Source organism: Pyxicephalus adspersus, chromosome Z (genome assembly GCF_032062135.1).
Source record: "Pyxicephalus adspersus chromosome Z, UCB_Pads_2.0, whole genome shotgun sequence".
NCBI classification, from domain to species: Eukaryota; Metazoa; Chordata; class Amphibia; order Anura; family Pyxicephalidae; genus Pyxicephalus; species Pyxicephalus adspersus.
In genome coordinates this window covers 54989909-55005728 of record NC_092871.1, presented here as the reverse complement: position 1 = coordinate 55005728, position 15820 = coordinate 54989909, and the positions used below count along the sequence as shown (strand labels likewise).

General features: G+C 38.3%; 1 protein-coding gene across 1 annotated transcript in view; it reads left to right on the top strand.

The window, feature by feature from the left end:
• LOC140343252 (cholesterol 7-desaturase nvd-like) overlaps positions 1-9482 on the top strand; it is a 16432-nt gene extending 6950 nt beyond the window's left edge. The window contains exons 3-7 of the mRNA XM_072429840.1: positions 459-637; positions 1739-1864; positions 2727-2846; positions 3118-3294; positions 5228-9482. Coding sequence (XP_072285941.1) covers positions 459-637; positions 1739-1864; positions 2727-2846; positions 3118-3294; positions 5228-5389 — 764 coding nt within the window. The 3' untranslated portion in view covers positions 5390-9482. The remainder of the gene's footprint in view (positions 1-458; positions 638-1738; positions 1865-2726; positions 2847-3117; positions 3295-5227) is intronic.
• The last annotated feature ends 6338 nt before the right edge of the window (positions 9483-15820 follow it).

The following is a 15820-nucleotide window of genomic DNA, read 5'->3' as shown; positions in this document are numbered from 1 at the left end:
CTCCCGCACCGGCGCATGCAGCAACGTCACCGGGAAACCCCGGACATTGTCACTGCACTCGCCGGGAGAAGAAGGAAGAAATAAGACGTGTCCGGAGGAGCTGCGGGGACCGGGTAAGTATATTCTTACAGTTGTAATCCGATTGTCATACAAGTATGACAATCGGATTGCAATATAACGTTTGTTTAACCACCTGAGAAAAGTTCGGGTTTAACACTTTTTGCAAGTGTTCTTACCCCGAACCGAAGGTCGGGTTTAACGGCTGGGTGGTTAATACCTACAGTCCTCTTGCACATAGTTTCTCCTAATACTGGAAAAAATGTGGTGCATTTCTTTTGACTGCTCTATAGTAAAAGTCGTATATTTGCCTTGTAGTGCAATGTGGTTTCATCACCTTCATATATCATGCCTGTTTTCAAACATGTTCTGTAACTTGATGTGGTTTTGTGTATTTTCAGTGCCAGAGTTTGCCAAAATTAAAACGTGGCCAAACTTTGAAATGAATGGAATGGTGTTTGTATGGTATCACTGTGACAGAATCAAGCCCACTTGGACCATCCCAGAGCAAGAAGAAATCACCAGTAAAAAGTGGGTGTACAGGGGGCGCACAGAGCACTATGTTAATGCACACATAGAGGTAAGACTTGGGCCCTTTGTACATTATTCCCAATACTGTATATGCACATTTTTCCTTGTTCTTTTTAAAGCTGAACTTCTAGAAAATAACATGATACCCACTTAAAACAGCCCACAAAGATAATTTTACCTCTGAGAAATAAAATATTCCACTTGGCACAGTGATGCCCCCTGCCCATCTTAGTCAAATCTTTATATACAGTGGATCTATCAATTTCTTATGTATGGAAATCAATTAGAATTTTTTTTGCCTCACTATTACCAGTGCAGACAGTAATACAAATAAATCTGAACATAGATGCCAACCCTTCACCACTTTATCAAAAATAAAATAAACTTGTTTTATAAATCAATTAAAATTTAAACTTAAAGTCTTATTGGTGACTGTGAACTTTACAAAAAAAATATTTTTTATTGCATTCTGGATGGTATACATTTGAGCCCTGTCCAAATGTGGTGCAGTAAAGTAGGGTCCCAGTTCTCTACTATGGAAGACTAGATTTGTTCAAATGTTTTTGAGCAAATAGCTACATTTATGCACCCATAAACAGAAACAGGACTTTAAAACATGTTCATGAATGATATATATATATATATCCCTATATGTTCCCTGCTGGTGACCAATTGGATCATCCTCTTTAGTAAATAAATGAGTGATCTACAATCAATAGCAATAATTATGCTTTTTTTCTTTTAAATTTTAAAGTGCTTCCCCCTGTAGAAATAACTTGCCTGAGAGTCTGACCCATGGTCAAATAATGAGCCTTTCATCTCCATTTTTGCTCCTAGCAAAAACTCTTCTACCGATTGCATTAGCTTTCCAGGTTTTTAATAAGCTGCAAGCTCAAAGGTGAGAGACCTGTGGATTGGACATTATTATTCAGAATGCTACCGAAAACAATGGCTGCATTTTAAAATATTGCACATTGTTTAGTAGCAATAACTTTCTAAAGCAAAACTGTCCCTAAATACAATTACAGGAAACAAGTATGTCCACCTTCTTTTCTATTTTATAAGCAATACTTCAGATTTTATTGACATGATAGTTCTACAAAGTGTCACTTCTTTCATTTGCTAATAAACACTCTTTTGCCAACAACAGGAAATACCAGAGAACGCAGCAGACATTGCACATCTTGATTTTCTGCATGAACCAAGCATCCTGAGTGGGATTGACTTACGGTACACAAAGTCACGGCTGTGGGAATTTTTCAGGCACACATGGAAGGTAAAGCTAAGACTCAGGTCCTAACATGCATATTCCAAGTCTGTGACTTTCAAAAGTTAAAGATAATGGCCTTAAGGCATGCCCCTTTCCAGTAAAGTAAAGTTCCAGTTAAAGCAGCACTTTGGGATAAGTAAAGCTTGTCAAAAATACAAGAAGCATGTGTATTCTTTTTCTAGTCACTGCTTCTCTTTTCCCTTTGCTGGTTGACTGGTCATATATCTACCCCCCCCCCCCCTCCCCCCCTCCTTCTTTCTGCAGAAGAAAGTGGACAGACCTGTTGTTCAAGGTAATACATGGGTTAGCAAAACATGTGGTTCCCATAAAGGGAATTTGCTTTTGCTTGAGGAAAATATTTAACCACTCCAGCTTCCACCTGTATACCCCTTATGTACAGTAACCAATTTTACATTTCCTCTATAGGCTTGTTTTTCGCTTGATTATAACTATTCTTGTACATATTTAACACGTTTTAGTTAGTTTTACTCCAATAATTAGCAATTTTGCTGCTGAATTTCTATAATTTAGTGCTTCAACTGTTTTTTTTGTATTTTTGGTGTTGGGGTTTAGTTTGGTACACTATACCCTAAATCGCATAGAAAGTAGAGTTTGAGGTTCTCCCAACTGTATATGCATTTCAGTGAGTGGAAACATTTGTCATTTGCTGTGCACTGCTCCATGGAATGTAACAAATGGGGTCAGTGTCACAACAGATGGGCAGTCTTTTATTTGCATGAGGCCATTACAAACCCTTATAGTTCTTTTCAAATGACCACTAGTATTGTAGTTGGTAATTTCTTGTTATCAAAGCAATATATAGGGATGTATTTTTAGGTAAAATGAACTTTTTTTTCTGTGCCATCAGGTCCAGTGGGAGGCAGAGTCGGCCCCCAATAAGCACTGTTCAAAGATGACACTCAAACATGCCTCACTGTTTTTTGGTAGACACTTCTCGCTGCTTGATGTGGATGTTGTTGCTCGGCAGGTAAACAGTCCTGGTCTATGATTCTTAGGATGAGTTATTAATTTGATGACCTTTGGAATTTTACGCCTCGGTAAGGTGTGTATGTCTTATGGTCTGTTACAAAAAACAACTCTAGGTATTCCTGTCGGCAGTTAACTAAAGCCTGATCTTACCTCCCTCCCATTTACCAATTCAGACTGATTGGCATGGGTTACTGGACTGCATTGCTGTTTACATTGTCTTGTGGGAGTATATCTGGCCCTTCTTACTCATCATTGTTTTTTCTTTCCAGGTTGGACCTGGAATAGTGTTTTTGACCTTTAAACATTCCTTCTTGGGCCAAGGCATTATTCTGCATTGTGTCACCCCTGTGGAGCCTCTCTTGCAGAGAGTGTCTCACAGCATCTACTACCAGAAGAATATTCCTGCCATTGTCCCTAGATTCATTCTGATGGCAGAGTGCACCCAGGTTGGTAATAGATTCCAGCAAGACAAGGGAGGGGGATGTTAATATTATTATTATTATTATTATTATTATTATTATTAATAAACAGGATTTATATAGCGCCAACATATTACGCAGCGCTGTACATTAAATAGGGATTGCAAATGACAGACTAATACAGACAGTGATATAGGAGGAGAGGGCCCTGCCCTGAGGAGCTTACAATCTGGTAAGTGGGGGAATTTCACACACAATAGGATGGGAGATATGTAGTGGTGGGAAGTAGTGATGGTTTCAAAAGACAGAAGAAGATGGGTAGGCAAGTTTGAAAAAAATGGGTTTTGAGCGCTCTTTAAAATGAGCAGAAAGTAGGAGCAAGCCGAATAGTACAAGGGAGACCATTCCAGAGAGTTGGGGCAGCTCTAGAAAAGTCTTGGAGCCATGCATGTGATGAGGTTATGAGTGACGAAGTCATTAGTAGGTCATTGGAGGAGCGGAGAGAGAGGCAGGGGGAGTATTTGTTTACCAAGTCAGAAATGTTACAATACCAAGAAGACAGGGTTTATAAAAGGGAAATATGAATTTATACCAAAACAAGGACCAGGAATAAGAGAAAACAATTTAGCAAACCATTTTTTTTATTAGATGTAGCTGAACATAAGTTCAAAAATAGCATATGATGTTCACATTTCAAATAATGATCCTGGCCAATAGTGAGTTGAATTTGGTAAAAATTTGGTGTACCACTTGGGGAAACCAATTGAATTTAAACTATATGAGAAATTGTAAGATTGTAATGTTTATGTATTAATCTAAAAGTGTGGGAACAGGAGCTTGTCCGTATGACATTAGTGAATTTGTTGTATATATGGATAAACACATTATTGAAGAACAATACCTTTTTTGGTAATATGCTATAGGCTAAATTCTAGCTGGTGGCTGCCTTCCCCCTTAAGTCTTGCTAGCTTGCTATGCCTTTCAGCAAGAGCTTTATGCATTCAGTGTTTGCTACTAGGAATAGCGCGGGGTTAAAGAGCAGAGCTGTTGTTGGTTAGCTTTTCTGCAGACGTTCTACTTAAATTAAGCCCTAATGAGTATTGGATATAAGCCCATCTGGTTGGATAAATTTTGGTTTTAAAACTAGATTTATAGAACATATTTTATTTTCTCATTATCCTTGATATAAAACAACTCTGAAGCTGCCCTCTAGGGCAGGTGGTAAGTGAAACTCATGGTGTGTCCATGATCTCCAGATGCCACACTTTTCAATGCCTCAGGTGTGTTGGATAGCATGTCCCTTGCTGGGCACTACATGTCAGCTGTTAAGAGGAGTCATTTGAACCCACTGGGAAATGTTGGCTGACCAACTTGAAGTGTTTGGTGGCAGCATTTCTCTTAGAATCTAAGCCAAGTAAATAATTTACCTGCCACCCACTAGTGGTAGGCATTTATTGTTTTCTATAAACAGAAATGTTATTTAGTGACATGATTGCTTTAATGGACATTCTGTGCAGATCAATACAATTTACTTTTATTTGCACATAATAGATAGACGTAATACACCTAAATTATAATATATGATACAGACCAGGACTTTGATGTCTAATTGGCACGGCTTCTAAAGATTTTCCAAGGTACCAGGTAAAATAACATTTTTAAAAAGTTTAAATGTAAGCACATAAAAGGTTAATCTTCTTTGAAGTTCAAGTTTCATGTTCAAATTATATTTGCTTTATGTACTTTTTAAACTGTGCCCCAGTGGTTATTATTTGCCGGAGTATTTGGTGGTTAGTGAAACATAGGGTATCTCCACCAAGTTTTCTACAAAGGCCATCCTGCAGCACAAATACCTAGAATACTTCTATAGGGTCCACACAAACCTAAATACCAAGGCTTCTAAATACCAAGTATTCCCTGTTTTTTATTTTTTTTTTGTAAAATCTTCTCTCTACTTCAGTTTGAACGGGATGTGATGGTCTGGAACAACAAGAAGTACATCAGCAAACCACTTCTGGTTAAAGAGGACTCTGCCATTGGCAAACATCGTCGGTGGTACTCACAGTTCTACAGTGAAAACAGCCCTAGGCTTACCTTCCAGGAAGATGGGCTAGACTGGTGAAAAAAAGAATTTTCAACTGCTACTATTAGTTCCATATGCTAAATCTTTGTTTTTTTATACCAAAGACGTTATAAAAAAAAAATGTGTTATTATTAAGAACTGTAAATGTGACATATTTATTTTTTTTTACATAATGCTTTATGACTTTTATCCTTTGGAACACTTAGACTTGGCCATAAGTGAAAATTTTTAACCTACAGCTTTATGGGGTATATCCAGCATCATTATATGAATGACCCAAACGGGTGTGTTTTACTTGGTTGTGTTTTCTCAAACTTGAAAGAAACATTTGAAAGTGAAACTATAGACTGCTTCTTCTGATCTATATGACCTATATTATAGGAGTACTATGACTTGAGTATCCTTTTTGTGACTGTGTATGCTGAAATCAGGTGCAGGCTTAACACAGTTCCTTTGTCTTCCATCAGAAGTGCCACCCTACTAGAATTCTGCCATTGATATTTTGTAGTGTGAATTAGTTCCTGTATAATTACATAATGGCAACAAAAGTAAAGTGGATTTTGTTAGGCTTAGTACTCCATATACATTGACCACTATTGGCCAGTGTAATGGTTGTCAAAATATAGAACAGCTCATTCTCTCCTAAATATAAAGATGTCTTTGTGCAAATTTAGTCACATTTATGGGGATGAGTACTTGGCAAATTTGCATGGTTTTTAATAGAGTGACTGAGCTATAAAGCTACCTATAGTTGGCTTCAACTAAATTTCAAGTGGTAAAACATGACAATGCTTTAAAAATACCTGTGGACATAGCAAATGTAACATGGCCCAGTAAGACAAATTAATTTTTGCTAATGCCAGGGTAATGCTGCCTATGTAATGTTCTGGGTAAAAATGTATAAAAGGGAGATTTGCTGTATGTATGAGTATTTTAAAAACCCTATTGTAATAGTGTAACCTTACATAGTCTGCATTATTTTACAAGCTCTGCTGATGAGCTTTAGTTGTTAGATATAAACAAATGCATTGTATGGGTCCTATACAAGGACCAAGTATTGACCTATGTTAAAGCTGAACTAGATCTAGTCTTACATTCAGCCTTGCACAGTTGTCCAGGCTCCTCCACTCTACTGAAAACCTTTCACTGATTTTACTGTACACTGTTTATTTATTCTCCATCAGAAGCTGCAGGAAGTCAAAGTCCATCTCCTTGCCTGGCTGGACCATATCAAGGATACTGTAGTCACTTCAGTTCCTTTAGTTATGGAGGCTCAGCATTGCATATCAGTAGTATGTATGGAGGTCTGCATGCAGATACAGCTTGCCCAGGAATGGCAAATCCTTCAGCATGACATTCACACATCACAGCATTTTGCTGTTTGAATAGCAGAGCTTCTGAGCACTGGGCAGGGTCTTCTGTGCCTTTCAAGGTGCTATGTGCAGCTCTCACCAGTCTAAATTTGCCTGTATTGCAAAAAGTAGCACAGAAATCTGTGGAAATTGGTTTTGCATAACGCTGATATTATGGTGAGAATGAGAAAAGAAAAATAAAAGCAGAAATTAGGTTTAAATTGAAGGGAGGGGTTATTTTGGAATGTATAGACCCACATTAGCAGGTGTTTTGTCCTGCTAGAACTAAATGTTTGTAATTGATAACTAAAGCCAGGTCATGTTATCCAATAATATACCTGCTTCCCTCAAAAAGGGACCCAAATAAAGTAGTAAAAAAGTAAATTGATGCTCCTGGGGAGGAGAATTTAAAGCAAACTCATTTGGCTCTACATGGACAAAACACAAACTTTTTACACTCAATAGATACATTCTCAAAACACAATGACTATTCAGGATTCTAATATGCATGCATCTAGGACTCTTGGTGGTGCTCTACATCTCTGGCAGAATGTCTATTTCATATAAAAGTTTTTATATGTGTGCAAATACCATAATAAAAACTGTGCTTGTTAGCTGTAATTTTATTAAATTACCTTTGCAATAATTGGAAATGGGCAGGCATTCTCTGCTTATTTCCCCAATGTGTAGCAATTATGCCAAAGTTCAACTTAGGTGGTGGTTGGATGTTACCTGTTAATATTTAGTTAGTATTTATAGTCATGGTTGTTGTTGGATATGTTAGTCTACTTCCTGATCAAAGAGGTTTTCTTTCTCTAAATAGGAATAAAACATTCTTTGACAAAATATATGAATATTTAATAAAATTTAACAATCTGTTAACATCCAAAGTATAAAACTACTGACAAAAATTAAATCAAAATCCCTTTCCCTTTTCTATAAACTGTACTTTATATACAAGTATAGATATGCTTTTATCAGCTGTAGGTCATTGTGCAAACTTTTTTTGTCAGTTTGGTCTTGTACGGTTTGCAAATATCTTCTGCCAGGTAACACAAGGCTGGTGTATGTGAAAACCTTTACAGCCCTCACCCTCCTGGTGTAGGAAGAGCTGTCTATAGCAGTAAATACTTAGTGGCAGAGTAGAAATTAATTTTCTTTCTTTTGGCCATAGTAAAAAGTGAGCTTCACTTACAAAAGGGCCTTTGTGATTTGCCTCCAGGTTATTCAGCCCCCTTCACCTACCAGGTGAAATGTTTTAATTTTTTAAGTAGTAACTATTTGTTCTGTAAATAATTATAACACAGCCCCTCCCTTCAGTGTTACTTCAATATTTAAGCTGGCCATAGACTGTGAAATGAAACGTTAGATGTGCATGATCAATCTGAGCAGCCAATAGGGTCGTTTGGGGCCAGTTTATTAGGAAAACTTCAGCCAGTGGCCACATACAGTCACAACTATGGTGAAAATGGCAATCAGGCAAGGGGTTCAAACATGCATATTGGAGGCCATTGTACGTAGCCCATATGTTCTTAGGAAAGTCACTTTTGGGCTTCATATGGGCAAGTCCTGGGTGTTTAGCAAAAGTAGTACTTCAGTGATCTCTCTCACATACTAGTAAGCATTTTCAAATATAACCTGTGAATAAATAGTTCCAAGATCACAATGTACAGATGGTGATGGCTGTATCTGAAAATCTGGTATAATCTAAAAGCAAAAAAAGCAATTTCCCCATAAATGATGCCCATTCGTTTGTTGCTGTACCATCAGAATTGTTTTAAAAGTTTCTTAGACTGGCTAAATTTTCTAAAAATATTGCATGTTGCATGGTATGCGGCCTTGTGGCTTATTTCTAACACTGCTATGTACAGGCTGCTCATACCCAACACTAGGCAAGACAGAATTTAAATGTATTGATAAAAGTTTTCCGAAACATTTTCCACAAAATAAACACATTTTGGATGTTGGATTCAATTTAGAGAATCATGAATTAAATAAATTAGGATAACTGAAAATAAGTTCTAAATGAAAAAGATGCATTAAGTACTAGAGAGGTCTAATTTGCTGTGACCTAGGTTATATAAATGCTTGTTCCAGGGCTGTATCTCAAATTAAAGCCAGAGAGTCAGTATTTGAGGTGTGCGGTGGTAGCCTCTTCTTTCATTGAAATCTACCCACACCCATTTAGAGAAGGCTGCAAGCCCAGGTATCTAAAGGGGAGGATGCCAAGTAGTTGTTTAAGACTTTAGATCAAACCTGTTGATTTGTCTAAAATGGGCAAAGTACACATTTACTTAAAATATATATTTTCCCTTTTTCTTTTTTGTATGGTCGTTTTTTTTTGGTTGTAAAAAAAATGTTTTAAATTTTTTAAAAATTATTAAAAATATCTATTTTCAGGAAGCTACCTAAATAAATGATAAAGGATTAATATACAGAATCTCACTTACAGGCACTTCACAATAAAAATGTAGGTTATAACTCAAACCATGACTTACTCCATCAGAACAGTATGACCAATTTACTTTGTGACCTGTGTCGCCAACAATTTAAGTTTACTTACCCAGCTTTAAATGATTTATTGTCTTGACTGTTGTGTGGATGACTAGTAAATGTTTATTTCCCATAGCACTGACTTTACTGCTTTTATGCTCTAAAAATGAAAATAATTGCAGCTGTTGCTTTTGAAAACAGCTCTACAATCTATGCCCCCCTAATAAAAAAAAACCTTGGAAAGTGTTTTATGTACAGTCATGAATAAATGCTGCTTTTTATCCAAAGTTGTTTATGTTTTTATTGAAAAGCACTTATGGAATTTAAAGAGGAACAAATCTGAAAACTCAAAAAAAAAACACTTACCTGCAATCCCACAGGGCAGTCCGATCACTCCGGGGGTGTCCTGCATCGGGTCCCGCATCATCCCAGCATCCTCGCTGCCATCTTCATGTTCTCTTCTGCGTTCTTCATCCTACATCACCTGACCTAGGCCCGAGATCGGGTAATGTAGGATGAAAAAAAAAGTTTGCCGATCTCACTGCGCATGCATGAGATCGCAAATTTTTCTCTTTGCGAAAAAAAAGGCTCTTTCTGCGCATGCTCGAGATGCATGCGCAGAACGAGCGCCCAAGAGCCTCCAGGATGCCTGACGTAGGTATCCCAGGAGGCTTTGCGCTCCCATTCACTCTCGAACACCTAGGCCAAGCCACGTTTCAAGCGGTAAACCGCCATCAATCTAAGGCGGTGGACCCGTTTTTGGCTCGAACGGACCGAGACGCTTCTTCCTCTCAGGGAGGCGCTGACGGGAACTGCTGGGCAGGAAATGAGCAGCACAGTGAGTACTTCTCCCTCTCCAGTGTCTCCTTCCTTGGACACAACCCATGAGAATCTCTCCCTGGCCTCCTGAAGCCCACCTCCTTCATCAACCCGTTATCTGAATACAACAGCTGGCCTTGTTTCACTGTCCCCAGGCCTTACAAAGGTGGACCTAGAAGCTTGCATGTGTAATATAGTGTGGAGGCCACAGTGCACAGTGAGCTAGCCATTTTAAAAAATGATCTGGGAGCTCAGGTTCTTGCAGAAGAGGAGGCTACAGCTGTATTATCTACTATCGCAGAACATAGGGAGGTCCTGCCACACTCTGTCACCACGCTCTTTAACAATATTTTGGGAATACCTGAAGATTCACCCATAGTACTGGAAGGAGCTCATAGAGCATTGGGCCATAGACCCCAAGACCCTGAGAAAACCAGAGATGTAATTTGCAAACTTGCATACTTTCTAGTTAAAGAGGAGATACTGAAAGCTGCCCGTACGCAATCAGAAATTTTATTTAACGGTGCACTGGTCATGCTTTTGCAAGACTTGTCCCACCATACTTTGGGGCTCCGCAGGGCCCTATGCCCCCTATTGAATATATTTCAGGAACACGGGGTCAGATACTGCTGGGTTTTCCCCTTCCACTTAATGGCAAATAAAGTCGGCGGTATTTCCTAGTACCTCTGACTCACCTTCACTGCTAGCTACATCCTCACTGCCGCAAGTAGCGCCTACTGATTGGCCTAAGGGCCCCTTTTTTTGGATGGCCGGATGAAAAAGCTTTGTGCACCAGAGAAGACAGAATAGGAAGCGTTGAAAGATGGATTTGAAAACTCTAGGCTGAATGTTTTTTCCCTTTTCACTCCAGTCCTAGAGGAAAATCTTTTCTACAGTTCAGACTAATTACTAGACCTTTGGTTGGTTCATATGCTAAGATACCTTCAAAATGGTGGACTTTACTGTACTTGAGACAATAGTGTCATGAAAAATGTGGCTAAATTTAAATTGCTGTGTGCTGTTTTGCCAGGGAGTAGAGGCTCCTGCTCTTGTCTAGCCCTTGCAGTTTCCATCTCAGATCCCTTAGTCTGGTAGGGAGGGGTTACTGAACCAGATGGAGAAAAGAAGACTCAGAATACAATCTATTCAATTTGCCTTCAAACGCCAACTTTTCTTGTCTTCTTTTCTCCATTAAATTCCATATAGGGGTAGGCATAAATAAATTACTTTTGAAAATACTCAAGGATTTGTAGTCTCCAACACATTCTCCTCTCCCACTTACTAAACCAGACCCTTTTAGACCCCACTTGGATCAGTGTCACCTTGGGAATTCCTTAGCAACCAAGCTCCTACTTATTTTCAGGGAGACACCGGTTTATCCTAAACTTCCCTTCCCATTGTCCCTTGTGCATCCTCCCCTCCCCCTTCCTCCCTCCCTTTGATTTTTACAGGTTTTCCCCACCCTAAGTTTGGTTACACAGAAGGTTACCTGTTGCATTTTGAATATTAGTGTGCTCAATTTTGAACTCAGGTTAAGAAATAATGAATACAATAAAGGTTGTGACATTGAATGTTAAAGGCTTGAACGTACTAGAGAAATGGTCTGTCCTTTTAGCACAGTCCATACATACAGAGCGTATAGGGTATAGGGTATCTACAGGAGACACACATTAAACAGGACAAGCTGCCTAAATTGGGGAACCATAGGTTTCCAATAAGTTATCATAGCTGCTCTAGAGATTCTAGATTCAAGGGCCTAAGCATACTCATTGCTAATTCTCTTGCATGGTGTCTGAAAGAAGTCAAGTCTGATGAAGAGGGACGTAATTTGTTTGTGAAGGGCCATTTCAAACAAAAGATCCTTGGATGTAGCAGTAGGAAGGGAACTGATTAGTACACGGGACAAATTGACCTCACTTTGCCTAGGGAAAGCCAAGTTGGCCTTGATTAAGTGCAAACGCACTTTTTACGAATTGGGGAATAAAAGTGGCAAGATCCTGGCCAAGATGGTGACTTTAGCCACGGTATATGCTCCCAAAACGGCTCAGGCCACATTCTAATCTCGAACCTTAAGACATATTAGAGGATTTTCGCAAGGGATTGGTGATTTTTGGTTAAGATTTCAATTTTGCCCCAGTTTAAAGTGTAGATGTTTTGAGCCAGTCTGATCGGGGTTGACCGGGACAAGGTCTTCCTAAATGCTGTCTCCTCCACCACCATCTGGTGGTTGTGTGGAGAATACTATATTCCATTGAGAAGGACTTTACTTTTTTTCTTTAGATCTCACCAACTGTACTCCCAAATGGATCACTTCTGGGTGAGGCATTCTGACTTGATCCAGGTTGTGCAATGCTCAATAGGGGGTATAACATTTTCTGACAACGCTCCAGTGTTCCTCCAAATTGCGCTGAAACATGTGGTTCCCATAGTCTGGTACTGGAAACTTAATAAATCTCTGTTGGATGAATTGAAACAGTCCTTTTTAACTAATGTGACCCCAGAAGTGAGCCCTATGGTAATCTGGGAGGCCCATAAGGCATTGATTAGAGGGGTATTGATTAAACATGGTTCTAGAATCTAAATCTGCCCACAAGGAGATCTCAAACCTGATCCCCAAAACTCAGGAATTGGAAAAGCTACACAAAAGATTCTTGGATGTAGCAGTAGGAAGGGAACTGATCAGTACACGGGACAAATTGGTCTCCCTTTGTCTAGGGAAAGCCAATTCGGCCTTAGTTAAGTGCAAACTCACTTTTTACGAATTGGGGAATAAAAGTGGCAACATCCTGGCAAATGCCTTAATAGCACAAAGGGAGAGGTCATTTTTCCCCTTTATTGTTGATAATAAGGGGCAGAAGAAGCACCTGGTGAGGGATGTCACTGCAGGTTTCAGGGCATATTACCGATCCTTATACAATTTGCATTCACTTAGCTCTATAAAAGGGGTTAAGGAACCCAGAGCACAGTAGATTTATCAGTATTTGGCCAGATGTGGTATTCCCCGATTATTCCCAGAGGACTCAGCCGCACTAGAGGGCCCCAGTGCAGAGCTCCTCAGTGCGATTAAAAATACACCCTCAGGGAAGTTGCCCGGGCCAGACAGACTCACCCTGCCTTATTACAAGGCCTTTAGTGACCAACTCGTAATTTTTTAAAGGCTTTCAATTCATTGGCTCTGGGAGGGATTCTGTCTCCAGACTCCCTCCCATATTTAAGTTATTCCCAAAGAAGGGAAGGATAGCTCTTCTATTCTATTCTAAATCTTTTGTTTGATTTATTGTAAAAGATATGTAATTTACTGACTGTTTTTTATTTCTTTTGTATCCGAGTTTGTTTATTGCTGTTTTTGGTAATATTAAACTAAAAAGTGTTAAAAAAAAATCTGTAAAAATCATTTTGGGTCCAAACAAATTTCTGGTTGACTGAAAAAAAAAAAACATTCTTTTTGCCTAAAGGAAACCTGTATGGACAATTTTCTCTACCTTTCCTTCAACTACCTACTACAGTTGAACTAAACCTAATTGCTATCCCACGAGGAGGGTACCAGTTTGAGAGCTGGCATAAGCAGGTTAAGGTTTAGAACTCATATCATTTTTTAATTGCTGCCCATGTCCGCACTAGGGAGATTCATTCTCACATTTTGTCCTAGTGACCACTGTCCCTGATAAATTCCCCAAAAGAACTCGTACAGCAAGTAAGATGAATTTTTTAGAAATGTCATTTTTTTTTTATAATGAATAAGATAAATTTTGGCTTTTATGATTCTTTTATGCAATATATGCTCTATGACAGTGTTTTGAAAGAAAAATACAGGGAATAGCTGTGCAGGAAAGAGAAATTTCCTAGTGCAGGAAAGAGATAGCACATTTTTAAAGAACAATTTGAAAAAAAGCTTTGCATATAGAAAAGTAACACAGCGTTTTGATCGGTCTTTCCCATATATAATATCATGGGAAGAGTGACTGACGAACTAGACAGTGATATCCCTATTGAGGTATTAAGAAAGGAAACATCTGATATTCCAACACGTTTCGCCTAACAGCTTCCTCGGGGGTTTGAAGAACGTTTGTTCACAATCTGTACATGAAAATAGTATATACATTTGGATTTAAAGTTGAAATACATAATGTCTACTATGCCATATATTCTAATACAATACAAACACAAGTGTGCCTAAATAAACAAACATCTTCATGTGAGTAATACAATCCAGATGTGCTTCAATAAGCCATATATTCATGGAACATAAATTACATAAGTTGCACCGAACACTCATGATCATGGTCATCAAATGTGTCAGGAAGCATGTATTATTAAATAAAATTAAAAAAAAAAAACACAGCTCAATAAGATTTTTTTTTTCACTTGCCAAGGATTTTTTAACTTATTTAGTGTATTTTAGGTCTGTTGAATCCAGAAATGACATCAGTTTCATTGAATTGGCTCTAGTTCTTGTGATACAGGAATCAGAATAGAAGATTTTACCTATAACAAATGTTAACACAGCATAATATTAGCAATCTTTATTTACACCAACGTTTTGCATTTTATATAATAAATGTAGCATTATTTTTATGAAACTTTCATTTGACTTCTTTTATTTCATACATTTTCTTTTTTTTTTTTTTTTTTTTACAGAAATATGAGTTCTTTATGAGGAAGTTGGTTAAATGACCCTAATGTATTTTGCTACATTTGTGGTGAATATTCTCAGCAAAAACAGACGAAATATTACAGAATTGGTTAAACAAGCATATCTTGCATATTTGGTTATTAAACTGGGGGACCAAGATAAGTATTGGGCTCCCATATGGCATGCAAAACTTTTGTAGTGTCTACGTCAGTGGAAAAATGGAAAACTGAAAAGTTTGAAATTTGGTGTATCTATGGTAAGGTAAGGTAAGGAGAGCCCAAAAATCATCATAATGATTGTTATTTTTGTGCTGTGAATGTAAAAGGTTTCAATCATTACAAGAAAATCAAGGCTGGGTATCCTGATTTGGAATCAGCATGCTGACCTCTGCCCCATGGTGCTGATGTTCCCTTACCAGTGTTCAGTACACTCCCTGATATTCCTGTATCTGACATGGAAGATATACAGGGTTTGGAGTGTAATCCAGGAGTTAGCAGTGGAAGTGAATATGAAGGAAGTGTTTCATCAAACCAGCAGTTCTAAGTCTATCAAAACAAGCATCTGAACTTTTAGCATCCAGGCTAAAAGAGGCCGGAAGTTAAAATAACAGTTTATAGGACAAGAGAGGTGACACTCCTACCATATTTCAGTGAAGATGGAGACTTTGTGTTCTGTTGTAACATCCCGGGACTACTAGCCCATATGGGAGTACCAGAATAAACAGAATACAGAAGACAGGCAGCTTTTCATGGACAGTTCCACTCAGTTTGAAATCTGTTTTACTGCATAATGGCAACTGCTATGTATCAACAAAACTTTAAGAAGAATATTAACATATCAAAATGGTCTTACAAAGACTTTGCTATCATGAACACCAATGGTCCATATGTGTTGTTCTAAAAATGGTGAACTTCCTACTTGAACAGCAAAGTGGATACACAAAGTACCCATGTTTCATCTGCTTGTGGGATAGTAGAGCAAAGCAGGATCACTGGAAAAAAGTGACATGGCCTCCAAGGGAAAACATGAAAAAACAGGCAGGGAACATCATTAACGAGCCAATGGATGACAAAGAAAAAATCATTCACCCTCCACTACACATAAAGTTGGGATTAATGAAGCAATTTGTTAGAGCTCTGAACAAGGATGGTGATTGCTCCAAATACATTTGTA